Raw genomic sequence first — 26391 nt, 5'->3', positions numbered from 1 at the left:
CTAACCCCTGGCACATGCCTCCTCAGTTTGGACCCAGCCATAGGTCAATCAGTCTTGACCCTGGTCCTCTCGGGAACAGTCCAGGCCGAACTCCCAAACCAAGTCCTTCCTGAACTGAAACAAGAGCAAACCAGGACCTGTTTTACCCTAGCTATTGACTCATCAGTCAGGAACAGCTTGGTTCTAGTCACAAAGTGAGCATGGGATCGACCCACATCTGGGCATACCCATTCCCTTTAAGGTGGTACTTGAAACACACAAAAGGAGATGGGAGGGTGCTTGCAATGAGTCTAATCACTGAAAATGGCTGGGGGTAGCACTCCAATCCCATTGTTCTTTTGTTCACCATGCCACCTCAGTCTGGACCCAGCTATATGCAAACCAGTCTCGACCCTGCGCTGCGTATGCCCAAACATGGGTCCAAGTTTTGCTGTGTCACGGAAACAAGCTATAACTGGCTGAAAAGCCCTAACTAGAGCGAAACCAGACACATGTTACTTGTCTTTCAGTTCCGGGAGGACCTGGACTGGCAAGTCCAGTTGGACTTTCCTCAATAAGGAGCAGGGTCAAGATTGATTTGCATATGGCTGGGTTCAAATTGAGGTGTCAATTTGTGCGAAGAACGATGGATTGAGACAGAGCCCCACGCCATTGGTTGGGATTAATTTAAGCATTCCATCCATCAACTTATTGTTTTTGCATTTGATGCCCTAAGTGGGCTCGGTATGACGAGACATGGGTCCTAGGCTTACTGTGCCACTGAAACCAAGTTACTCCTGCCTGAAGAGCCCTAACTAGGGCGAAACCAGTCGTCAGTTGCTTCTGTTCCAGTTCAGGGAGGACAACGCTTCGCAGTTCAGGCTGAATTGTTCCCATTAGAGGCAGGGTCAAGACTGATTTGCATGTGGCTGGGTCCCAACTGAGGTGCCATGCTGTGCTAAAAACAATGTATTGCAATGCAGCCTGAGTGATTGCCAGTGGTTAAGATTAATTCAAGCATTCCACCCTTCACCTTGTTGTTTTTGTAGCTCTGAAGAAAAACTCACAAAATAGTCCACGACCTAGATGTTCCAATCTAGTTTTTGCATCTTCAAATTCTAAACTACATCAACTTTGAAGCTGATGGCCCTTTAAATAAACCCAGTAACTGCTTGAGTAGGTACTACATATAAGCTCTGTGACCTGAAAAAAACAAAGGTGAAAAGAACAGAAAGTTGAAGGGAAAATGAAGAGGCAACAAGAGAGTGATGGGAATAGGGGAGTGTAATGAACAGAGAGAATGAGACAAGTGGCCAGTAACAAGGACAAAAACACAAAAAAAACTCTGCACCCAGAGTGGACAAACAATAAGATAGTGTGAGTGTGACTTTGAGTTGTTATCTGTCCAAACTATGAGTATGTCTGTCGAAGTTTCAACATCAAAAAGTGCTTTTAATAGGGGTGGGCGTAGTTCACTTATTTACATGTAGCATAATCTTGCAGAATTATCCACAAATTTAGCAAGATTGTGTGGCTTATATGAGAAGAGTAAATCTTCATTTAGAGCTTTTTTGTTAGTGCAAAAATGCCCTGTTGCACCCAAAATAGACGCATGAATGCATTTTGCGCAAAGAAAATAGCAATAAATGCAAAACAACATGAAGTGCAACACAAGCATCAGCTTGCAATGACTACATTTGAAAAGGACACTTCAAGGGGCAACTCAATTATAGCAGCACTTACTAATCAATCGAGATTACAGGAATGCGCAGACCTTATGTCACAGCACTGGCCACATGGGAGGAGATCCTCCGCAAGACGCACTATGAGTAACTCCCTAGTAAACCGACAAGATATAAATGAACTATCAATCAAGGCCCAACTACAAGCCCATACTGGTAATCTTGCCCTGACGGGCCAAGTGGCGGAGGTGGTCGAGGGAGTGAGAGGAGTTCAAAGTGAGGAGTTGCACGGAAATTTTAATTTTTGCACTAAAGAAAGTTTACCAGTGCAGGCGTATGAAGGCCAACAGAGGTTGAACCCAATATCCACAACCCCAGTTGTTGATCATTTTGCTAATGGGACTAGGTCAAGGCCCTCAAGTAAGAAGTCTAGAGGCCTCAGTCAGTAACTGAATGAGTTACCTAAGCTCCAAGTTTTATCCTGGAACATCACAGGTTTCTCTTCCAAACTAGACAACCCGGAGTGGGGAGAATTTACACAACATAATGATATTTGCATGTTCCAGGAAACCTGGGCCAGGGAGGTCACCCACAGACAAGGTTATGCAACTTTCAGCAAAGCAGCCACATGTGGGGGGAAGGGGAAGACCAGAGGGGGCCTTTACCCTGGATTGCAACGCACCTAGGGTGCTCAGCAAAACAGGTAGAGACATTCTCTAGTGATATTCTTTGTGTTATTCTGAGCTTTCCTGCCAGGGTCAAGATAGCTGTGATTAATGTCTAGTCTCGTCCAGTAGGGTATAGTGAAGAGTCTGCTACTCTTGATTAGTTGTCATCCTTTTTGCCTACCATCCTTGATAATAATTTGGTAATAGTGGCCCACGATTTTAACTGTCAGTATGAACCTTTGAAAGATTTGGATGCAGGTAATCCAAGTGAAGAGGACTTGCACTAGGCCATTCCAGAGCCCAATGCCCAGGCAACTCTGGCTTGGACACCACTGGTGATCTAAATGAATACCCTTTCATTGAATAATTCCCTAAGAGCATGTAATGGGCGTTCTAAATCTGAGTCCCTAGCAAATTTTACATATAACACCGTGTTTGCACGGCCATCCTAGATGATATACTGGTGGACACCAAATCATGGCATTGGGTAATAGATTTTAAGATCGAGCCCAGACACGATAGTGATCATAATGCCCTGATTCTTGAAATGGTTCTGCCTCACACCGGGGACGTTTCTAAGGGCCATTCTTTACTTGCCACTGGGCTAACCCTAACTAGTTGTAGGAGGATAGTAAGATGGGGTTCACTCTGTTAATTCCAAGACAAGCTAGCTTCCCTCTATCACACTGTTATCCCATTTCTGAAGGTTGCTAAACAATTGAGTGGGACTGTTGACCTTTCTAGTTCATTTATTGAAATTGCAGAAAACCACCAAGGTCAAGTAACTGCTCTGGCCAATAGGTTCCCCCCAATACACAATCAAAGGAAAAGGGGGCATTCGGGCGCCCCTGGTACGATGGCAATTGTCGCAAGGCCAAGCACACTCTTGTCCTATTCTTTAAATCTAATGATAATTTGCAAATAAGGGCTAAGCGACTAGCCTACAAACATATTGTTAAACTGGCAAAAAGAAATTGGTAAGAGGAAAAATGAGAGAGCCTGAGAAATGTATTAAGCACTAGGGATATGAGGACTTTCTGGAACGTAATAAATACTGGTTCCACAGAGGGAAAATCTGCTATAGAGCCAAACCTAGGGGCAGAAGTTTGGAAGGCCCACTTCTAGTCTTTATATTCTACGGTAGATGGTGTTGAGGGGCAAGTTATAAATGAATGTTCTCACCCCCAGTTATCTTGCTCCGACACCCCAGATATATCCCTAAAAGAGATAACAGATGCTTGAAGCCGGGTAATTCTTGTAAAGGCCCCAGGTCTAGATAAGATCCCCGGTGATCTTTTTCGTACTGAACCCAGCATCTGGGCCCCGTACTTATGGATTCTATTTAACGCTATACTCCATGGAATGGCGATCACCACGACTTGGTTGGGGCAGAAATCATCCCGATCTATAAAAAGTGCTCACCTCTCCATTCTGCAAACTATAGGCCCATCAGCCACATTGATGTTACTCAGAAAATATATGCACGAGTGCTGCTGGACCGATTACAGAGCTGGATGGAGGAACATACCATTCTCAGTCCATATCAGGCTGGTTTCAGAGCAAAAATGTCCACTATCGACCAAATCTTCAGGTTGCAATTACTGCACTCGAAGACTGTAATCTTGGAGGGGGGCAGCCTCTATATGATTTTTGTGGACTTAAAATCGGCATTTGATTTACTACCAATGGAGAAATTATGGGCTATCTTACTAGACCTGGGTGCCCTCTGAATCTCTGCCACCATTTGAAAGGACTTCATGAACATAATTTCGCCCAAATTAGGTATGGAAAAAATGGAGAGCTTACTGATCGCATACCTATAGATAGAGGCGTAAGACAAGGGTGCGTATTGGCTCTGACCCTCTTTTATTTATTTATCAACGGTCTAGTGGAGGCTTTGACAGCAGGGAGGGATATAGATGCCGCTAGGTTGGCAAACCGCAAGGTGCCAGTCTTGATGTTTGCCGACAATACTCTCCTGCTGTCAAAGTCCCCTATGCGAATACAGAGGGCTCTGGACACTTTGCACTCATTCTGCAAGAGTAGGGGCTTGGAGATAGATACTAAGAAAACTAAATATATGGCTTTCAATGCAGGGTACTCTACACGACCCAATCCCCAGTTAGACGGGGACATTTTAGAGAAAGTCTCAGTTTTTGAATATTTGGGATTGTCACTCACCGAGAAAATGGAGTGGGGTGCACAAATAAATAAGGCAAGTTTAAAATTGGCCCAGACAACGGGGGGTTAGCAAAGATGCAGAAGAAGTGTACATATAAAACGATTGGGCAGGTGTTAGAAATGTATATGACACAAGCCAGAGGGGCTGCTTTGTATGAGGTGGAAATCTGGGGCCATCGGCCATTTGACCATCTTTTTATGATTGAAAATTCCTTTGCCTGACAAATCTTGGGTCTTCCTAAAAGTACACCACTCACGCCGCTTCAAATGGACTTTGGAGTTGGCCCGATCGCAGTAGAGGTCGCCCTTAGACCCTTGTCATATTGGCCTTGTCTATGGAGCACGCCGGAACTAACTGCTTACAGAGAGGAACTGAGGGAAGTGCTAAACTTACAAGGCGCAAGTAAAATTCTGTGGTTGGTCCATATTAAAAACTCTCTAATTGCCATGGGAATGGTGATTTATGGGCTAGTGCAGAAGACAGTTGCCCGACAACATCTAGGAAGGCCCTGTTAAAGAACCATAAGGAATACAATATCACATTATTACAGGGTAGTTCCGCAACTGGCATATTGACAGCAACCTTTTTGGTAGCAAAACTCCAATATAGGCTAGAATGTGCCATTGACGACATACAGCCAGTCCTTGCTAAAAAGATATATCTTCAATTTAGGCATGGCACACTACCCCCAAGTGCTTTTACAAAAAATTGGGGGTCACTTTAACTAAGGGATGCCCGATATGTAACAATATACCTGAGAAGGACCAACATGTACTATTCTTCTGCCCGGCATACAAGAAAGCGAGACACCAATGGTTACTGTAGTTGTGTAGAAACCTTGGAACAGTTAATTGCTCAAGGCTTTCAGGATATTAAAATACGATGCTAGCACGCCCATTGGGTACTCAGTTTCTCGCAATCTGTTTTCAATGTGGTGCGCACACCACGCTATTTTAAAGACAGGGCTTGCCAAATGAACTCACCCTACTCCATCAATGTGATTGATTGTTTTACAAATCTGATTTTAAATCATCTTATGTGTCACAAATGTACACTTTTATATATTTTTCTAAATTTTATAAACCTGTAGAAAATTTTAAACATTATAATGTACATGGTTTTTACCAACATATGAACTGCTTGAAGTGTGTTGTAAACTGTGCTTTTAAGGCATTGTTTGGCCGAAATCAAGTATTTCTTGACTTGACTTGAAATGTGATATTTCTGTGCAAATTTCCCCTTCAAATTACTCTTAATAATAAGAGCAGGCGCAAGTGTACAATTATTGGTAATTTTGCGCCAAAGAGCAACGCGGAATTACCAGAATTACTCAGACTACTCCAGGGTAATTAAAATTACTCCCAGGCTTACTTTTTAACTGATATTTATGAATTTGGGTGAGTAAGTACATTTGTTTCTGTGAGTTTTATTTTCCATGCCTATGTTTCTATCTACCAAGCCTCTGTTTCTATAGATTGTAAATGTGCTCTGTCCATGCAATGTGTATGTTGTCTGTTCCTCTTTATGTCATAGGTGTGTTTGTGTCCTTATGTTTTTCTGTATATGTCCTTCTATGGGGTTTCACCAGTTTATGTGCTCAAGTGAAAAATATTATCTGATGTGTCCCTCACTTTATTTTTCCATGCCTACCCACATGGGTTTCTACTTGATCTCGCCATAAACGTGCTTGTGTGTGCGTGTGGTTGCAACTCTGCTTCAACTTGGAATCTGCACTGGGCGCATGGGTACTGAATTAGTGCTGGGAAAATTGTGTAATATTTTCCTGACAAAATGTCACCTAATTCCATTACACGTGGGTGCATAGGTAAAATGAAAATACCCAAAATTGCATAGTGCAAAGTTTTGAGAGATTTAATAAATTTTGTGTCACTCGAAATTCGGGAAATTTGTGAAATTCGCAGTTGTAATTCGATTTTGGCATAGGCCCAGGCCCGGACTGGCCGTTGAGAGCACCGGGCAATTCCCCGGTGGGCCGCATGGTTGGGGCCGGTTTTGGGCCCCTGGGGCCGTTTTTGTTACAGGGCCGTTATGCTACAAAAACGGCCCTGTACCAAAAACGGACGAAAACCGGCCCTGTCACAGAGCGCGGTCGCACCTCTCCCCCCTCCCCTCTCCTCCCAGAGAGGGGAGGGGGGCCGGCCGAGCACTTTGCCAGGGCCGGTTCTGGTTCCCAGTCCGGCCCTGCAGAGGCCTTTTGTAAATATTGCCTAAAAACTTTTACAATGTCAAAAACAATATTTGTGGAACTTTCGTCGATTTTCCAAAGGAAAAGTGCTTGTCAGAAACTTAAACTTATGCCTTGTGTCTTGGACAAAAATGTTGTTTAACTTAGTAGGAGAAGGAACAATTTGCTATTAGATATTGAAGAAGTGGGGTGCTAGTCGTTAAAACATTACTGTTTTAATGACAATATTAATTGATGTACTTTTCACTGATATCGCCCCGCCTAGTCCATGCCTATCTCTTATTGATCAATTCAATCTTTTATGCCTCTTCCTCGGTGACCTAGGATTTCATGTCAGCCTTACGTCTACCTTACTTTTTGATTAAGGTCTAATCCACCGCACCAATGTTAGTTAGATGTCTTTTCTCTCAAAAAGAAATATATATACATCAACTATACCACAACTGGGACAGGCACAGCCAGCCGCAGCCTGTGCAGGTAAGAAAGAGTAGTGGGTCTGGGTGGGAGGTATTACGGCAGATGACCATGAAGGAAAATTATTTATTTATTTAATTTTCCCTCATCGCCGTCTGTCGAATGTCCTTAACCAGTGCCCCCCCCCGCCCTCCCCTCCCCCCACCTGCTCTTACCTCCACGGGCCGCGGCTGGGAGCAGCACTTTCAACAACATAGCCACGTATTCTCCCATCAGCATCACTACATTTAGCACAAGGTACAGTTCTTCTCCCCGAAGTCAGATTTCATTTTCTAGCTTCCACAAAGTCCTGGATACTGTTTGCGTTTTCAGATATAGTTTTTGCATCTTTTTCTGCCACTCCAGTATCTAGCCCCAGCCCCACTGGTTCATGGCACCAAAGTTTTCTGCTGTACACCAAATTATATTTTTCTATAATGACACCTTAATTAAGTTCCCTGTTTGGGACATAGGCTACTGATTCCACATTTGCTGTTTCCAGTTAAATGGTTTATTCCATGCTCTCTTCTTTTGACAAAGGATTTTACAATTACTTACATATTGGTAGAGCTCCCCTCCTACACACTCTCCACATCACTTAAGAAACACTTCTTACTACAAACTAAGGTACAAACTGTGTTGCTGAAAAGAAAGCAACAAAAAGATCCTGACAATCGTTTACACCTTTTGCTTCACATACAAGTGACTGTAGTTCCAATGAGGCCTATGAAATAGGCATCAATATTCCCAGCTTTCCCATTGCAGCGTTTGACTTCAGCCCCATATCCAAATGAAGCTTGCCAGTAGAGAGGGTTTGATCATTTTCATTCAATCATTAGAGAAGTGTCTTCGAACAATGCAATATCGTGGGTCATTGTACGACTGCAGCCTTCGATTGTAACCACTGGACGAACATGACACGTCTCTGTAACCGCAGATCAAGACTCTCTAACCTTTTGTGTGATAACAGAACATAACATGTGTATTTGTAAAGCGCATGTTCACTCCTACTGGGGTATCTTGGCACTGAATAACAGATGTTTATTCTTACCCAACTCAATGGTACTGATTTTATCGACCTCAGATGGATGAAAGGCTGAATGGACCCACCAGGATTTGAACCTGTGACAATTAGGTCGAACACAGGCCCCTGTAGTGGATGCATTAGCTCACTAAGCCACCAGATCTACTTATGCTCCATGAAAGCCATCCCGAGCACCTAGAATTATTAGTTTCATATCAGCGACCACATCAGATTGGATTACATTAGTGGGCACCACAAGCAACATTTTCCCAGCAGTGGTCATCTCACTGTATCCGGCACGGTTGCCAGCAGTAGCATAAAAAAGTCTCGCCAATGTAGAATGTCGCCGAGTGGATAACGCTTAACAATAACTACAATGCCCTCAGTGTCAAGGTATTTATATTAGGAACACACTTTGCTTAGGGCTGCATAATTTAGCACTCAAATATTAACATTAAATATATTTTGGAAAGTCAGCCATTTTTCTCCTAACAGCTGCTTATGAACTCTGAAAATATACACCTTTTCATCTCAAATACACGCTTTTAATTTTTGTTATACTTTTTTTTAATACACCCATGCAGAAGCTTCTAACTTTCTAGTCTTCACAAAGCAGAGGTACTTATAGGTAGCCAGGTAGATGCCAGCACCTCACTAGCAACTCGTGGGAGGAGCCTACTCTACATCATTCTTCCGACAGCCTTCATCTGCAATCCTGCACCTCTAAACACACTCCCCAAGACTACAACAAGGAGCCCCTGTGGAGGACACTGCTGTATTCCAACAGAATTTCAAGCTAGAGCAGAAGATGGCAGTCCCCTGCATTCTGAAGTGTATCCATGTATCCAACCCCCCGCCCCAATCCTCCTGTACATACTTGTGTTCTTATTCTGCCCTCTAAATCTAAGTATGCTATTGGCACACGATTGTCAGATATATGGCCATACTGCATTTAATAATGTGTTATTAATTAAAGAACTGCCACCTAATAGGGACAGCCATTCATATTTCACGTATGTGTCTGTTTACCAGGAAGTGGCATTACCTGCACGCTGATATGCAGAAAATCTGGACCTAGCAGCATTTCAGGAAGGTCGAAGGAGCTCAAATTCTTTCCACTTCACTTCTTTTCTTGTTCTTCCCTATGTTTAATGAATGTTTTATTTATTCAAACTAATGTAGGGCAGTGCCCCTCTTAAGTGGCATGTACCGCTATCAATTATTAATCTGGCATAAAAATATAATTAGCACCATCATTCCTTGGTTCTAATGCATCTTTTTGCAAGAGAGGAGCTGTACATAGGTAGAACGTGCATTCACCCCTCCAAACCATGTTCCTACTGTAACTCAGTAGCTGTCTAATAAAGAAGACCCAAAGGGATTCTGGGTACCGCAGGAATAACATCCTGTTACCTTGCAGAAATGCTGACAGCTTCTTGGGACTACTGCTGGGCCTCCCTGCAGCTCCAGATGCCACATCACCACAAATCCCTGCGCTAAATTGGTGCACTCTCGACAGCCTGGTGGCAGTGATTCTATCAGATTCTAATTCGAGGGTGGTGTCAAGCCCGCTGCAGCGGGACCCATCGCCTCAGCGCTGCACTATAAAGTGTCCCTTCTTCTCTGATCAAGCATTCAGTGTGTTCATGGTGAGCCGGTTTCGGAAGGAAATGTACCATTGTGTACGCCCCTGATGAGACAATAACAGGTAGATGAGATGAAATCTCATGTCTTGGACACGTGCCGAGGACTGCCCAAAGGGCGCGGGGGAGGGGCCAAATACCTTTCTGTAAGCGACATGCATTAGATGTGGTGCTGACTATCAACACAAGATGGAGACCCTGGGTACCGTTTCCTGCATAGACAAGCCTATGCAGCATCCTCTCCAATGGACTTTGGTCCTTGCCCACCCTCGGTTGTCCCAGTGTAATGGTAAATATGACAGCTGTTGCATAAGTGCAGGGCCATTGTAATAATTATATGCCCCCTGGCAAAGCAGCACATTAGGCCCTGCCTACACAACCACTCACAGGAATAAAAATGTCTACCTGAAAATGAGTGTTACATTCTGGTCTGCATGGGGCCCCTATGCTTGTGGGGCCCCCGGACAACTATCCAGCTTGCCCAAGCATTAAGACGGCACTGCCTAAGGGGTTCTGGGAAGTATGAGTGGTGGCAGTCTGTGCTTACGCACACACTTCTCTTAACAACACTCATCAGTGTATGTCCCTAAACGCATTAGTGACACCAGGGCTGACCCCACTGATGGGCTTCATTTACAAACACTTGTCAACAATCCTCATGTCAGCACTTGTCTGTGAGAGCCCTTTCAATGGTGTCATCTCCCACACTGGCCTCCTCTCTGTTCAAACTCCTGGCGACCCCTGCGTAAGGTCATGGCTTATGGACGTTGAATCTCCTAGACTCGGACTGGGCATTGTACACTTGCCTCTGCAGCCCCTTGCGAAGAAGCCCCTCTCACAAATACCTGAAGATGCTCCACACTGACCTTAGAATGTCACGGACTGAGACCCCATCATTGACACTGGAGACACATAGTACCTGGCACCCCATTGATACATGCACCATAACAAACCATCAAAACATGCCCAGAAGAGCCACATAATAAGGCGAGTCTTCCTACCTGAGGACGGCGTTCTCCCCTTGCCGGACCGTCACGTTGTCCATCGCTTTCGGGAAGGTGGCATCTCCGCTGCGCACGGGCACTCCTGCGGGCACAAGGAAGAGCAGTCTGAGAGACAGAACGACCAGGCACCTCCAGGGCAACACCAAGTACCCCCCGACACCCATCCTTGGCTGGCACCACCGCACCAGAACACCACCACACGTGCCCCTCCTGCTGGGCACAGGGAGTGGCAGGAGCCCAGGGGGTCAGAGATTAGGGAGAAGATCTGAGTCAACACAACCCCACCAGGGACACACCGGACTGCGTGCAAGGCTGGACTCCACAGGGTGGAGAAGCAGAGTGGATGCCAGGCTGACTCGAAAGAAATCACAAGCCGGTCCCAACAATTAACAGTTCCGTCTGTGATTGCCTCAGATGTCAACGAGAGAGCTCCGGCTGGGGGTGAAAGGGTGCAAGGGGGCTGTAAACACTTCAGATCACCACTGGCGGGGCAGGAGGTTGTAGGCAGCCAGCGGAAACAATTCCAAATATTGAATTCCGGAGTGATGCTAGCGCGCTCTCATCAGCAGCGGCAAAAAGACACCAGAACTGAAGGAATGCCAAGCCCTAGGGAAGCCAGCGAGGGGAAGGCGTGCAGGTATGCAAGGAAGCATCAAATGTTCTCCTAGACACCCGTTAACAGCTACAAATCCAGAATGTCAGCCCGGGCACTGCATGTGCAGCTTCCGCCGATCCCAGCCAGCAGGGGTGCACTGGGAGCGGTGGGAGCGGTGTGAGCGGCGGAACAGCAGCAGCAGCAGGCAGCGCCAGCCCCGCGCCTCTCCTCTCTGCTCCGCGGTGGGGGAGACGAGCTGCTGCCGCGGCCAGCTCAGCTCAGCTCTGCGGGAGGTTCACAAACTCTGCTCCTGGTCCCCTCCTGGTCCAGCGCAGCATCCGAGCCCCGGGATCACACACACCGACTCCGTCTCCCCTGGTTGTCATGGCAGCAGCCCCATCACTGACCAGCACACTCACGCCGGCACAGACACTCCGAAGAGACTTTCCACATTCATCTCTGCGAGGGCAACTCGCTGCAGCCCCGGCAGGGGTTAACCCTTTCAGGGCCAAGCTCTCATGGATGTGGGGACATGGGGGGTCTATGAGCGGCCCTCCATTGCATTCCAACTAATCGTCGGGTTCGTTGGAATTGAGGGGCACCCATCAGAGCCCAGGGTTTAACTCTATCGGTGATGGCTCAGGGATACAGGTAGGTTTGATCTGTTTCACAGCGCAGAGCGCCTGTGAGTGTCACAACATTCAATCTGTGTACAAAGTCCAGGTCATGTGCAGACAACAGTGTTACGTATACGTACACTGGTGTATACAGGTGTTAAGGCACGCATCTATTAAGATGCGAGGTAAGGGGCGAAACCTGTGAGAATCAGCGAAGGGAAAAGTAACAATTGTCTAGTCAGTTACTTGGGTAGAGCTTCCGCCCCGCAGGCCTCCTCAACGCGCAAAGAGGGAGGGGCATAAGTGAAGGGGCACAAGAAAGAGGCAACCGGTGATAAGAAAGGGGAAAGGTAGGGAGGACAGGAAGGTGAAATGAGGAAAAGGAGGAGGCAGAGGTGAGGACAGATGCAATAATTATTTGATGTTGCGCCTTTTTGTGCTTGTGACGTCCAATTGGCTGTTTTAATGCGCCGCGAGCGAACACCAAGAAGAACCAACAACGAGTGGTGTAGAGAACTGTAGAGGACGATGGAACACGAGAGGGTGAAGTAGGAAAACTGAGAAGATGAAGGAGAGGATATGAGAAAACAAGACATTTAAGAGGCAACTTGACAACAGTAATGAGGGAATGGAAGATCAGACTGATGATCATGAGAACGTGAAGGAGGGAATAAGACAGGCGAAAGTATAGAACATGTGATAGAAAGTACAGAACATGTGATAGTGAATGAAAGAAGTGAATAGAATGATCCCAAAACAGGTGATAGTGAATGATGGAAAAGAAAAGAGTGATGATGAATAAGAGAGGGTAAAGTGTGGACCAGAAGAGTGGCATAGGTACAAAAAATAGTAAGCTGATGGGAGACAACAGGAGAGAAAAAAGATTAGAATTGTTTATGTAGTGAACAGGAGAGAGTGAATAACAGAACACAAGAGAAAAAAAGTAATAGAACGCATAGTTTCCAAAAAGACACAACTCTGCGAAACGAGGGTTCGGGCAATGGCAAATGGTGCCACTCACACCCATCCACCAAGTGTCTTGCTCTCAGTCCTTCAGTCGTGCACACACTTTGGGCCTCATTTGCTAAGAATTGGCATGGGTCAGTGCAGCAGTCTTCTTGCTGCGCTACCCCATTCCAATGTTAAAGGGCAGGAATGCACCCGTCTTTATGAAATAAGGTTCATTCCGATCCTTTCCCCTGCTCTGGCGCACAATGGGCTGCCTAGCACCAACGTAGGCCCCCTTGCACTATGGTGCAAGGATGACTCCGCTGGAGACAGGAATGTTGTTGTGCAGCAAGGGGCACCTTTCTGCACAAAAACAATAACAAAAGCAAAGCAAGGCAGCTCACAGCACTGCCCCGCCTTACTCCATATCTATGAGGCCATGCAAAGCCACGCAGGGTGGCTTTGCATTGCATCATAGATATGATTTAGAGTCCTGGCCACCACAGTTCAAAAAAAGTGACACTCCAGCAGTGCAGACCTCCTGTAAATAAGTCCCTTACTTTCCCTGGCTCAACCCAAAATAAGTAGACCAAGCCACTGAAAAAGTTTTTCTTACGAGTTAACTTAAAAACCATTTTCCTTTCAGCATTAAAATTGATTAGATCGATGTTTTTGAACTGTTTTTCTAAAATACATACCCTAAGAGAGGCTTGATAGCCCTGACTTAAGGTGAAAAGCTACATGTAGAATCCTTTGAGAACGTTGGGTAAAAATCATAGTATTCAGTAGGCCTGGGCGTGAAATTTGGCTCTGCTCGCGAAGTTTGCAGAGTTTTTCCCACTCCACGTAACTCATGGGGTTCCAAAAAACTCTGTTCCGTAGAGTTTTTTCCTTGTTCGTGCACACCAACATTAAGTTGGCGAGCACAAGCAAATAAAATCTGACTTCGGACCACCTCCCAGCGAAATTTCTCAATGCGGGCAATCGCAGTTGGTCACTACAGCTCACAGTGAGAAACTTTCCATACGTGTTGAGGAAGCTGCTATTTCAAGAAGTACTCCACTCGAGTGGAAGAAATGAGGAACGCCCTCTTAAATTGCGAGTGGTGCAGCCTGATCTTATTTTCCAGCACAGGACAAACACCTGGCACTAAAAATCTGTTCTGCCAAGGACACCGGTGCTCTTGGCACTCTGCATAGTGCAGCAGTGTTTTTGGTCAATTTGAGGAGTTCCACATAGTGGAACTCCGCCCAGGCCTAGTATTCAGGAGAAACATTATAAGTTTGTGAAACAACCACTTAACAACTTGGTACTCTTAATCTGAATTACAAAACCTTTGCCCAATGCAGAATGTATTTGTGTCACTACTCTGCTGAACTTCGCCATGGAGGTTGATCAGTGGCGGCTCGCAAAGGTAATGCTGTGGGGCGGGAAGTCGGGGTGGGGCTGAGTGGGGGTGAACAACCTCTACAACGCAGTCATTACATCGCACAACCTTTACATAGCAGTCATTACATCTCAACATCCTTTACATAGCATGTCATTACAACGCAACCATTACATCGCAGGTCACTACAACACGTCATTACAATGCAGGCATTACATTGCACGACATTACAACGCATACCATTACAAAGCATAGTACCCGTGCACTATCCGACACTTACCCTACTATTGCACTCACTGGAGTTAGAATAGTAATTTTTACCCCTACACTATCCAGCACTTACCCTACTGTTGCACTCACTGAAGTTAGAATAGTATTTTTTACCCCTACACTATCCAACACTTACCCTACTGTTGCACTCACTGGAGTTAGAACAGTAATTATTATCCCTATATTATCCAACACTTATCTTAAATGCGATGTAATGGTATATATACATTGTACTAGTATGCGTTGGAAAGGTATAATGCGATGTAAAAGAATGCGTTGTAAAGGATGTTGCGATGTAAAATCTGCGTTGTAAAGATATGCATTGTAAAGGTATTCGTTGTAATGTAATACCTTCTTGGGGGGTAGCGGAGTCTGACATACAACGGCAAAGGTAAACCTAAATAAATAAATATCTACCGTCGTATGTCGAACTTCACTCCCCCCTCACCCAGCCCCGCACCCGCCCCGCCCCACATCGTTACCGCTGTGAGCCACCACTGAGATCGATATACACAGAGGTTGCACAAATGATGTAGCATCTTTAACCAAGGCATCAACTCCCTTTTAAATTTTCTTAGTGAAGTGCTTACAATATATTAAACAGCATTTCTTTATAGAAAGAAAACTTAAAAACAATTTTTAGAGTGACAAATTTCCTGCAAACAAAGAAAAAAGTACAAGCAAACATCAACCGCTCTTATACCAGGAAGAACTTAACAATTCCCACAGGTTCCAGAAAATTGAAACTTTATACGCTGTAAGTGGGAGTCAAAATTCCTCACACATTTAATTGCCAGCAATTGTCCAGAGTTCCCTTGAAGGACAGAGTCGCCAACCTGAATTTGGCCTAGCTGGCTGTTGTCACAGAGCCCCATCCTCCCAATCCATGCTACCACAAATGATCTGGTATAAAGCCAGCGCTTAATTTGTAAAACAAAAAAATAATTGTAGGGGCCCAATTTTTAACGAGCCTACAGCTAAATTCATGAGTTGCTGAAACTAATAATGTTGGCATGTTTGTTCCACCTCATTCCAATTTCCTCCACCACCTTCCACTTTATATCACTTCCTGTGTCTTCCATTTCACTCTTGTGGGTTCCTCTTCATCACTTCACCCTCCTTTAACCACTGTTTTCTTATCTTTCTTTTCCTCCTCCCTTTTCTGCCTTTCTCTCCCTTGTACTGCCTCAATGCCGATATTGAAAAATATGTCCTGGAACCCAAAAACGAGGGCCTGTGCATGCCACCACCTGCAGCCATCAGCAGAAATGATGCACTGAGTAGAGCACTATGAGTGAAGGAACATAGACTACCTATTCACAACTCACTAGCAGAGGAGACCTCAAAAGCAAAGTGACATACTCATGATTACAGCTTTTCTTGTCTATATCGTGACAACGTCCTAATCTTCCAGATCATGGATGAATGTATTGGCAAACTCCCTCAGTAGGCTGACACCTTAAGCTGTGGCAGTTACACTTAAGGCTTTGACATGGCACTGAACACACCAACCTTATGGTGGCATCAGGTCATCAGAATGTCTCCTACTTTCCCCATACGTTAATTTGCCTGTGTTCTAGAATTGTCAAACCTCTTCTTTGCACGCACACTATACCCGCTGTAAGCAATATTCGAAATAGATATTATATTGTGGTTATTCAATAAGGCTTGTACCAGGCAAGTGGGTGGGAGGCAACATTATTGCCATAACAATGCAAAGGGAGTCAAGCATGCAAGGTTACACCAGCCAATGCAGGGTATTTGCATTCTTCATTGGCTATAAGAAAAAGTTACAGATGTGGGAAGGAGGGGGCTGGGTAAGGGGAGGGGGGGCATTAGGCCTGGGTGACATTTACTCTATGCTGGTGTGATCTTACATCATTGCACATTAAGCATGTTATGCCAGACCCCCAAAATTATACCAAAATGCAAAGTTTGTGGCAAACTTTTGGCACAAGAGCACAGGATCTGTTTGAACCACCAAAGCACAAACCTCTGTTATTCACGAAACTTGTGTTTTCTTGCGCAATTTGTTTAGCACAAAATACATTTTCGTATTCAATAATGAACATGAGGATGTATTTTGCACTAAAATATAGTATTACAAGGAAGTGTTGCATAATTTAGCAGACTTTTTGCAGATTTGCGCTTAATTATACAAAAGCAAATTTCTCAAATCTCGCACACCCATAGGGTCCACCTGTAGGTGGTAAAAAAGAAAGCAGAAGTGTGAGGGGTGAGTTATTTCCGGATAGAGTCAGAGAGGCACAGGAAGGCACTCACGAGATGCCGAATAACCACTCTGGCAAATCAAGATGAAATATAGAGCTGACAATCTGGAGGGCGTCCTATTCCTGATCCATGATTTTCAAATCGTCATGGAGACAGAGATGGACGACCCCAGAAGTCAGGCCTGCGGCGCACACCTCACTATGACTGACGTTCCTGTGCGTGTTTACACGCCGGCTCGCAGATTCCACACCAGGACACACACTGATACTTTTCTGTAACACAGAAAGGACAGGACCTTCAGGCGTGAATTCCTCAGAGGGCGCCAATGGCAACATTCTCCTGGCGTTCGCACACTCCGAGCTGCTGAGACAGTGGCCCCAGCGCGTTGTGTCTTTCCAAACACAGATATGAAAAGGCGCGCCTTCACAAACAGTAAACAGCTCCCATTCCCTCAGAAGGTTTATCATTGAGAACGCCCCCGTCAGCTCTTCTGGCCTGGATCAGCATCAATATTTTGTTGCGATTAGCCACTGAAGATGGGGCTGGGGAGGGCGAACGCGACGCACCCAACGGCAAACAAAACAATTTGTGACACGTAATGGCGTTCTAAGCGGGGTAATTTGGCATGTTTTGCTCTCCCTTAATTGCGCCACTATTACCCGTTTAATAAATTCCCATTGGCCCCTGGTCCCAGAGCTTTCCGAATATATCTGGCAAGCTGGCGCGCGCACATAAATCAACTTGTCACAGCTTGTCTCGTTTCCGACAGCTGTAATTGCTTCAGGATTTTACAATACCTGAAGACAATAGTGGGCCGCATGCACACACACACACACGCACACAGACGCACGGCGTTCTACTTTTCATTCCCATAACTCCAAGGGGACTGACGGAGAGAGAAGGTAAGCGGCAGATCCCAGTGGTGGGAGCAACCATTGCGCAGTGACGACGCGGGCCTTCTCTGGGGAACCGCAAGCGCAGAGCAGGCCACGCGGTTTGGGAGCCTGTTGTTGGAGGGTGCGGTGTGGCTGATATCTGCATCAGTGGCATCACGAAACTTGAGCCCCTCACCCCCCTCCCTGGCCCACCATCTATCACTTTTGCTGAGGTGGCCCCTGCTCCGTGGGGGCTTTCCTTACGCCACTGATCTGTGTGGTATGCAAAAAACTTGGGAATAGGGTTTCTGGTGGGGTGGTTATGATATATTTCCCAGTGACCTTCCTTAGATTGTGCAGTTTGACGCAGACCTGCCAACCCAAAAAAACAAGCCACAGTGTGCGAGAGAGAAGCGGGGACTTGGAGGGGGCATGGCTTAGTGCCAAGAACTTCCTAAGAGACACTTCTGCCTCCCCTGACCAACTTCTCCCCTATGCCACAATGAATGAATGAATGTCCAAACTTATAGAATGAATAGCTACTCAGAGTCCGGATGGTTAAGGCAAAGCAGACAGGGGACACTAACTTTACAAGCTAAACATATGGGTTTTTAACAGTTTACAAAAGCTTGCCTCATTAGGCATATTCTAATTTAAAATGGCAGATGATTCCAAATCAAAGCGGCACAGAGAGAAAGGGAAGATCCACCATGTCTTGTCCATTTAAAACGCAAAACCACCACCAGCCTTGCATCCCCGAGTGCAAGAACCCGGGGGAGGACAATACTGCCATATCGTACAATTGAGATATTGTGTCCTCTTTCTATGAAGGGCACGGTAAGCTAACACTAAAGCTTTAAATACAATTCTCTTACCAACGGGGAACCCATGGAGCTGTCTAAACTACAAGGACATAGAGGTCCACCTAGAGAGCTTAAATAAGAGACCGGCTGCCCTATTCTGCACATCTTGCAAACTCTGGATCAAATATTCTGGTATGCTCAAATAAAGCACATTTGAATAGTTAAATGGAGATAAGATCAAAGCTTGGACAACTACTCTCTGTGCTTACCAAGGAAGAAAGGTCAGAAACTTCTTCAAGGCTTTCATTATCCAAAAACATGTCCTCACTTTGAATGAAAGTGGACCATCAAACAAAACTCCTAAATTCCTAGCAACCTCCAAAGGCAGGGGAGACGCTTGACATTCCCTTGGCCAGCACCCAACCCATCAAGGCTGTGGGCTGGGGGTCAAAAACCAACATTTTCAGCCATATCTTGGTTGTGTTGCAGATTATTTGATTGCAGCCTGCTCATAACTGCTCCATACAAGCTGAAACATGTTCCTTAGCTGAAGGAAAATCACCCAAAATAAGAGTCTCTAATAAGGGTAACTGAGTATTATCCACATAAGAAATGATCTTACTGCAAAAGGATTCACTAGAGAGGCAAGCAGGGACATATATATATGTTAACTAAGGCAAACAAGTGGCACCCAACAATTAAGTAACTTAACATCAGAAAAAGGAGGATTCATCCAAACTGCCTGCTCTTGAAGGTTCAGAAAGGTAATAAACCACATCAGTGCCAATCCTCCCACCCCTAAAGCTGCAAGGCGGAGTAGGGTATCATGTGATTCAATATTGAAAGCCAGCGAGGGATCTAACAGAATCAAGGCAGAATTCTGACCAAGATCCAAGGTCATCCTAATGGAGTCTGCTATTTCCAGCAATGCAGTTTCCATACTACGATGTGAGCACAAACCTGGATTGAGAAGGATGTAGACGTTCCATTGTCTCCAAGAACTCTGAGAGCCAACATTTTTTACTACTGTCTTTCAAGTTGCCGGAAGGAGAAAGCTAGTTCCAAAATTAGAACAAACAGAAACATTTGCTGTAGGTTTTTTTTTCAGATGAGTGACAGCACTTGCCCTCTTCAAGGAACATCGTTTACAACGAAACTTTTACCACGCACTACCATTACAACGCAGGAATTACAACGAAAGTCGTTACAACGACTTTCGCTGGAGGGCGCTGTTGGATAGGGAATAGTTTAATTTTCTATCCAACACCTTCCCTACTAACCACGGGGACTGGAGTTGGAATAGACAATTAAACTATTCCACTATCCAGCGCCCCCCAAAGCAAGTCGTTGTAACGACTTGCGTTGTAATACCTGCGTTGTAAAGGCATGCGTAGTAAAAGCATGCATTGAAACGTCATACAACCGCCCTCTTCCAGACCTTTGAAACAAGACTGTACTGCCAGGAGGAGTTGGACAATCTAAGACAGGCTGGACAGATAATATCAACCACCTGTTTCATAATGTGTGGCAGACAGGGATTTAATGGGGAGCCAGATTTACAATTCAAGAAACTCACTTTTAGCTCCTCCAAGTGAGGTCGTTTAAATTGTAGGAGCTTAACTTTTAGAGAAAGTATCTGAGATATAGGAGGCAATTTGATGTTGGAGGCAGAGTTTAATGGCAAGAGAGAGTCACCTGTACCGTAACAATTTTGTCTTGAAAAAAGTCACTAAGTCTATAACTTAAGTCCAGGTTAGCTTTAAGAGATGGAGCAAAAGCTTTCTTATTCATGCAGTGAGACACAATTTTAAAGATCTCCCTACATCTATTATTTACATCTGTTACCTTCTTAGGGTAAAAATTGGTCTGAGCTAGTTTTAGATTCCTATGATATTTACGTAATGCTTGTTTATATAGAACCCATCATCCTCCTTATAGTATCTTCTCCATACTCTTTCCAACTTTTTACAATGTTTTCTCTCCATGAAAAGCTCATGAGAAAGCCATATGGTGGACAGAGTATGCCTCCGCTTCGTATAGTTTTTTCAAAGCTAGAGCATCAGCAGTGGCAGAGAGCCAATGCTAACTGCCAAAGCATTCTTATCTACATCTCCAGATAGTGTGGGACTAGAAGTCTCTAAAGTATCCCACGAGTTAGAAGTCACAAGTTTATTCTAGGATCTAGATGATTACGGTAACGTCAATGGATCTCCCATCTTTTGTATCAGATGCTGAACAGATAAATCTTGGCCTGAATTTGCCAGATGTCCTGGGGTCTTTTTAAAACCTATAATGGACTTTGGCTCTTCTTACATTGAGCTGGTAATCCACTCTGTCCTGGGGTTACAGCTCGCCTTCCCTGCAACAGTGTGATACTGGCTCTTCCTGGGTGACTGCGTGAAGGCAACCGATATTGTGTGATACTCAGTGTCACTGAGCCAGTTGGCTAGTGTGTTGACATGTGTTATGAAGTTTTCAGAAAATCCTGAGTAGCACACTAAAGTGAATCGAAATCAATAAGGTATGGCAAAACATAGCAAAGTCCAAAACAAAACTTGATGAACACAGTGAACAGATGGCTCTATTTGACTGGGACCATGCTTTTGCATTCCTGGACTTTGCTTATACTTATCAATACATTCTGGGAGTCGTGGTCTTGTTTCATTGTAATTGAGCCAATTGGAGCAATACATCTGCTAACAATTGTATGTAAAAGCAAAGTCAAGGGATTGAAAAATGGTGTCACAGTGACCGGGAGCATTTCGTTACAATATATATGAACAGATAGGGATTTCCAAATGAAATGAGCTAACACTAAAAAGTTCATTACCTCTACTCAGTTTTTTGAAGCATGCAACCATCAACAGGAGCTGGCAGTCACAGGGGATAAAAGGAGGGCAGTGCCAAATAGTGCCTTGTGAACAAATGACCTTATAAGATACTTGAGACTAAATAGGAAGAAGGTGATGTTTCCTAAGAAATTACTTTGCATGACTCATTTAGCCAAGAATCAGATATGACCAGTCAGCCAATGGCTAGTGTCCAGCACCAATCTGGTTCTTAAACTACATTAACTTTACAGATGGTACCACTGCGGTGCTATTTAGCACCATATTACACAGGTAATAGAGATTGCTGGATTGTACTACTGAATGTCAACACCAACAATATCATCATACAAGAATATTGAGGACAGAATATGAAAGGACAAAATATTGAAAGTTAAATGCATATAGGGAAGTATTCCTAACTCCACATCTGCATACCTTTAAGATATATGCACCTCTTAGGTGCCTGTATGTGGAGTTTGCCTAGAAAATCTACATCGACCTAACTGTTGTTATTTTTTTTAACATTTAGTCCTCTATATTGTGCCCCACCGATATTGTGGGTGCGATATTCAGGGTGCACTCTGGCGTGTTTTGGGTTGGCAGGTATGCTAGACTGCAACATTTCTTTTTATGACAGCTAGTACTGTTTGAACTATAGCAGAATTGTTGTTTTCCATTGAGGTAATGCAGATACAACATACTTTCCTGAAAAAGGGTGTAAATTAGCATACCCTGGCATTTTTTGTAATCGATGCCCAGACGTGGGTCCCGTGCTCACTACGCCACTGGAGTCAAGCAATCCTGGCTGATGAAGGCTGATAGCCAGAAACCAGTCCTAGGATGCTTGATTCCGGTAGAGGGAAGACATGGCTTGGCTGTTCAGTCTAGACTGTTCCCATGAGGCACAGGGTCAAGACTGATTTGCATATATCCATGTCTGAACTGGGGTGGCTTGGTGAGCAAAATAACAATTGATTAAAACCAGATCTGTGACTGGGGGTGAATGTTTTGCCATTGTGCAACATTCCGTCCATCATCTTGGATATTTTTTGTAATCCTGCCACAATTCTCTACAGTAAAGAGGTGGGAAAAATCTGAAAGTAACTAACTGGTGCACTTTGGAAGTCTAGTGTTGAAGAAGCAGAGCAAGGGGGAGGGGCGAGGAAGAAAGATTATTGAAAAGGCAAAAGCCAAGGAATTGGAGGACACTGGAAAGAGAACGACACATGAACAGTGAGATTTATCAGAAGGCGAGTTATAGAAAGGCTTAAGAAGTGAAAATAGTGAGAAAGTTGAAAGATAGCCTTATGTCAACAAGCCAGTAGGGGGAAAGGAGAGATGAGAAGAAACTAAGTGGAGAATTAAAAGATGGAAAACAGATGGAAGACAAAATAACTTTTTTGGAAAGTTGTCCTATTTGCTCTGTTTACAGTAAAAAAAGGGAGATCTGAATTCTAATCCATAATTTCACTTTTGCACACCATCTATCGTATTGTGTAATCCTGTGAACACCGTCCTATCTTCATGTTGCCTGTACTATTTTCTCAAAGCAAAGAATGGTTAGAAATTGGTAAACCTGCAAATTCTGCACTGTTTTACATGATTTTTTGCAGTGCCTGGGTACCGAAGTATATATCACAAGAACACAATGCACAAATTTCCAGATACCAACACACCAACTGACATCCATTTCCACAAATGTTTAGCAAACATTCATGAATCAATGAATATAGAGCAACAGTAATGCAAACTACATGCAATGAAGGGAAGATGAAACTGTGCAGCTGTGGTTACCAGGTGAAGTTCAATGGGAGCATTAAAGATGCACCTTATGGAAGGACTGGACGTGAGGGAATCAATTGGTGATGACCGTCAAGGGTACATTGTTTGATGTGCATCAGAAAAGCACTGGATTATATACCTCATGGCTGTCCTGGGCTATAAGTCAAATAAGAGCTATCTCACAGAAGCACTTGGTGCCATGTCTCAAGGGGAGTACCAGTGCCGGTTTTACAAATAGGGTACACTGTCCTTGTTTGCACCACAGTACAACTTTGAACAGGTGCAACACGTACAAACAGGGACAGTGCACCCTATTACAATAACTTGCCCTGCCCAGGGGCAACACATTCAGTGAAATAAGGAGTGGCTGCTTCAAAGCCGCTATGTGCTTCTATGTGCAGGCGGCAACACGGTCAGAGATCCCCCAACAGGCAGGTGCAGGTAGTAACTGCACGTGTTTGCAGAAGGCTGTCTGGGGTGTCCATGTGACCTATTGTCACTGCTCCAGAAGGGATTGCCTCAGGGGTGCACTGGCAGACTCCCACCTTTTTGTGGTGTACTGTAAGGGGGACTCCTTACAGCCGCTTGCCTTGGCGCCCACATTCGTAATGTGGCATAGGCACAAAGGCAAAGTGATTCCCTCATTTTCATGAGGCCATGCTCCCATGCAAATGAGGGAACGCCCTCTAAAGATGGTGCTATATGTGGCTATCTGAATTTCAGAAGGGGATGCACACGCATCTGTGGCCCATTCTGTAATGCCATAGTGCCCCAGCGGATCAAAAAAAAATGGTACACAGCTCTGTTGCACTTCCAGCGCACCATAGGTAATACGCTTCCAGGTGGGTTGTTGCACAGAAGCCCAAGGTGCCCTGCCTAATAGGGGCACAAGGTGGTGTCTTACACAGGAGCTCTTGGTATCCTGCTTCATGGAAGCACTAGGCAGATTCTCCCACAGAAGCACTATGTGCCCAGTCTCGTGGGACACCAGGTTGTGTCTCTCACAGGAGCAATAGGTGACCTGACTCATGAACAACAAGAAGCTGTGTTTTCCAGGACGTGTAGTACCTTGTCAGAAGACAGGGTGATAAACCTTTTAGGGTAGAGCGTTGTGTACATAATGGAGGCACAGCTTCATGTGCAACAGGGGGCACAGGATGATGAACAATGGAAGCAGCTGGTAATGTACCAAAGGGGGACATATTGATAGACCCTATTTCATGTATGACACCTTGAACTACTATTGGCCTTTTAATTGCAGCTGAAGGTGTCATACTTGACAAAGACTTCACGTCAACTAAGCATATAGGTGGATAGAAAAAATAAAGAAATAACTAGGCCTGGGCAAAATGTATGTAATTTCCTTTGAAGAAATTATGTAAAATGTAGCAATAAATAATTGAAATTATGCACTATTACGCAATGTACCTGCTTAAACATCTCACACTATTTGTAGCGTGAAATGCTTCCTCATGTCCAAATTTTCTATGAGGATCCATTTTATGCTACATAATAGCTCAAAATTGCATGTGACATCAACAGCCTTTTGTGTTTGATTCATTCCCTTTTTCCCCATGCTCCTGCATTACAATTTTTACCCGAATGAAGTCTCAATTACATGACGTAGTGGAATGGTCTAAGCTCAGGCATTAGGCATAACAATCACAATGCAAAATGCCAGAAATTATGCAAGATTATGCTAGGCACCAAAATCTTTACCCATGCCTGCAAACAACATACATTGAGTCTTTATGATAATTTGACATGCTTTTGTTTTAGTGCTTTAATATTTGACCTACTTGTCAGGCATCCTATATTCTAACAAGCATTTACAATGCAATAGGTCTCGCATTTACGATAGTTTGAGCTATTGGCATAGCAAATGCGAGACCTATTGAATGGCAAATATTTTTTGTGTCAAAACGCCCCATGCTGCGCTTTCACATTAATGTAGGCTGAGCCACTCTCTTTAGACAAGCTGTGTCCAAAGAAAGGGGTGTGGCCAACATTAAAGTGAAACCGTGGCATGGGGACTTTGACAAAAAACCCACATCTGTTTGTCAAGTAACAAACAAATTATGTTTTTTGTGCCCCATGCCGCAATTTCACTTTAATAGCGGCTGTGCACATTTCTTTAGACTTGGCTTCTCTAAAGAAAGGTGCACCGCTTCCATTAATGTGAAGGCGCTGCATGGGCACTAGTAAACATAAAAAAATAAATAAATAAATAAATAAGCGCAGCAACTATACTTAAGGCGGATCGCGCTGCTAAAGTAAATAAATGCGTCCGATATAGTTAGAGCAGTTGCCATTAGTAATTAAAATATTAGCGGGTGCTGTGATGCAATGTAGTGGGTGAAATAGGGGAAACTCATTGAACAAAATAGTGCTCACAGCCAAGATAAAGCAGACCATGTAACACGACAAGTAAAAGGTCCAGTTGTTATGGGAAGTTACAAATGCAGCTAAGGCGGTACCAAGGAGGGACAAAAACGCCTATTCAGGAATGAAAAGCAACAATTTTGGAAGGACGGTAACAAGAGCCAATTGAAGAGATGGGCAGGACATGGGCGGAGCTTCAAGTCCCTACCTTAATACAGCATGTCTCATAGGGCAGAACATGCGCTGGCCAAACTTGACCTAAAAAAGAGTGTGTCTAAGGCAATTTTGACAGAGTTTGCATTTCACTCTGAGCATGATGGAATAAATTATTGTGATGAGGTTTGTAAAAAAAATATAAAAACACTCACTGAACCTTGTTGCCATGTTTTGTAGAGAGGGAATTACCAAACCAATGAAAACGTTGGATGAAATAGGACTGATTTTATGCACAAGCAAACTCAATTACTGAAACACAACACTGCCTGGTCACCCAATCGCAAAGCCAGCATTTTTAGTTCTTGCATCACAGCCCATATTATCTTTCTTGGGCTTTGCCTGTTGTACCACAGAGGAGGAAAGCAACAAATAGGAAATAAGGGTGCACAACGTTTTTGCTTTGACGGCAAAATTGAATTTTGCATTATCCAGAATGATATATATGTCATAGTGCGACATTTTGCACAAATGTTCCCCACAGGGGCTAGCTCAAAAATAAAAAGTCTTTATGGAGACTGGTTCAAGCAGAAAATGGCTTGCAGGAGACATTTTCTACGCAGTCAGTCCTTTTGCCCATTCTCGCGTAGCTGCTTCTGAGCGCAGGGCCGAACT

General features: G+C 44.4%; 1 protein-coding gene across 3 annotated transcripts in view; it reads right to left on the bottom strand.

Moving 5' to 3' along the window:
• The window catches only part of LOC147732397 (neurotrimin-like), a 1175542-nt gene that overhangs the window by 1085383 nt on the left and 63768 nt on the right, over positions 1-26391 (bottom strand). For 2 of the 3 annotated variants that reach the window (XM_086956930.1, XM_086956931.1), the window contains exon 1: positions 10839-11137. In XM_086956930.1, coding sequence (XP_086813056.1) covers positions 10839-11005 — 167 coding nt within the window. In that variant the 5' untranslated portion in view covers positions 11006-11137. Of the gene's footprint in view, positions 1-10838; positions 11138-26391 lie in introns of those variants that run through there. The other variant, XM_086956932.1, reaches the window with a different exon arrangement.

The sequence above is a fragment of the Lissotriton vulgaris genome, chromosome 2_1 (genome assembly GCF_964263255.1).
Source record: "Lissotriton vulgaris chromosome 2_1, aLisVul1.2, whole genome shotgun sequence".
NCBI classification, from domain to species: domain Eukaryota; kingdom Metazoa; phylum Chordata; class Amphibia; order Caudata; family Salamandridae; genus Lissotriton; species Lissotriton vulgaris.
Note: the sequence above shows the minus strand (reverse complement) of the source record. Positions and strands in the feature narration are given on the sequence as shown.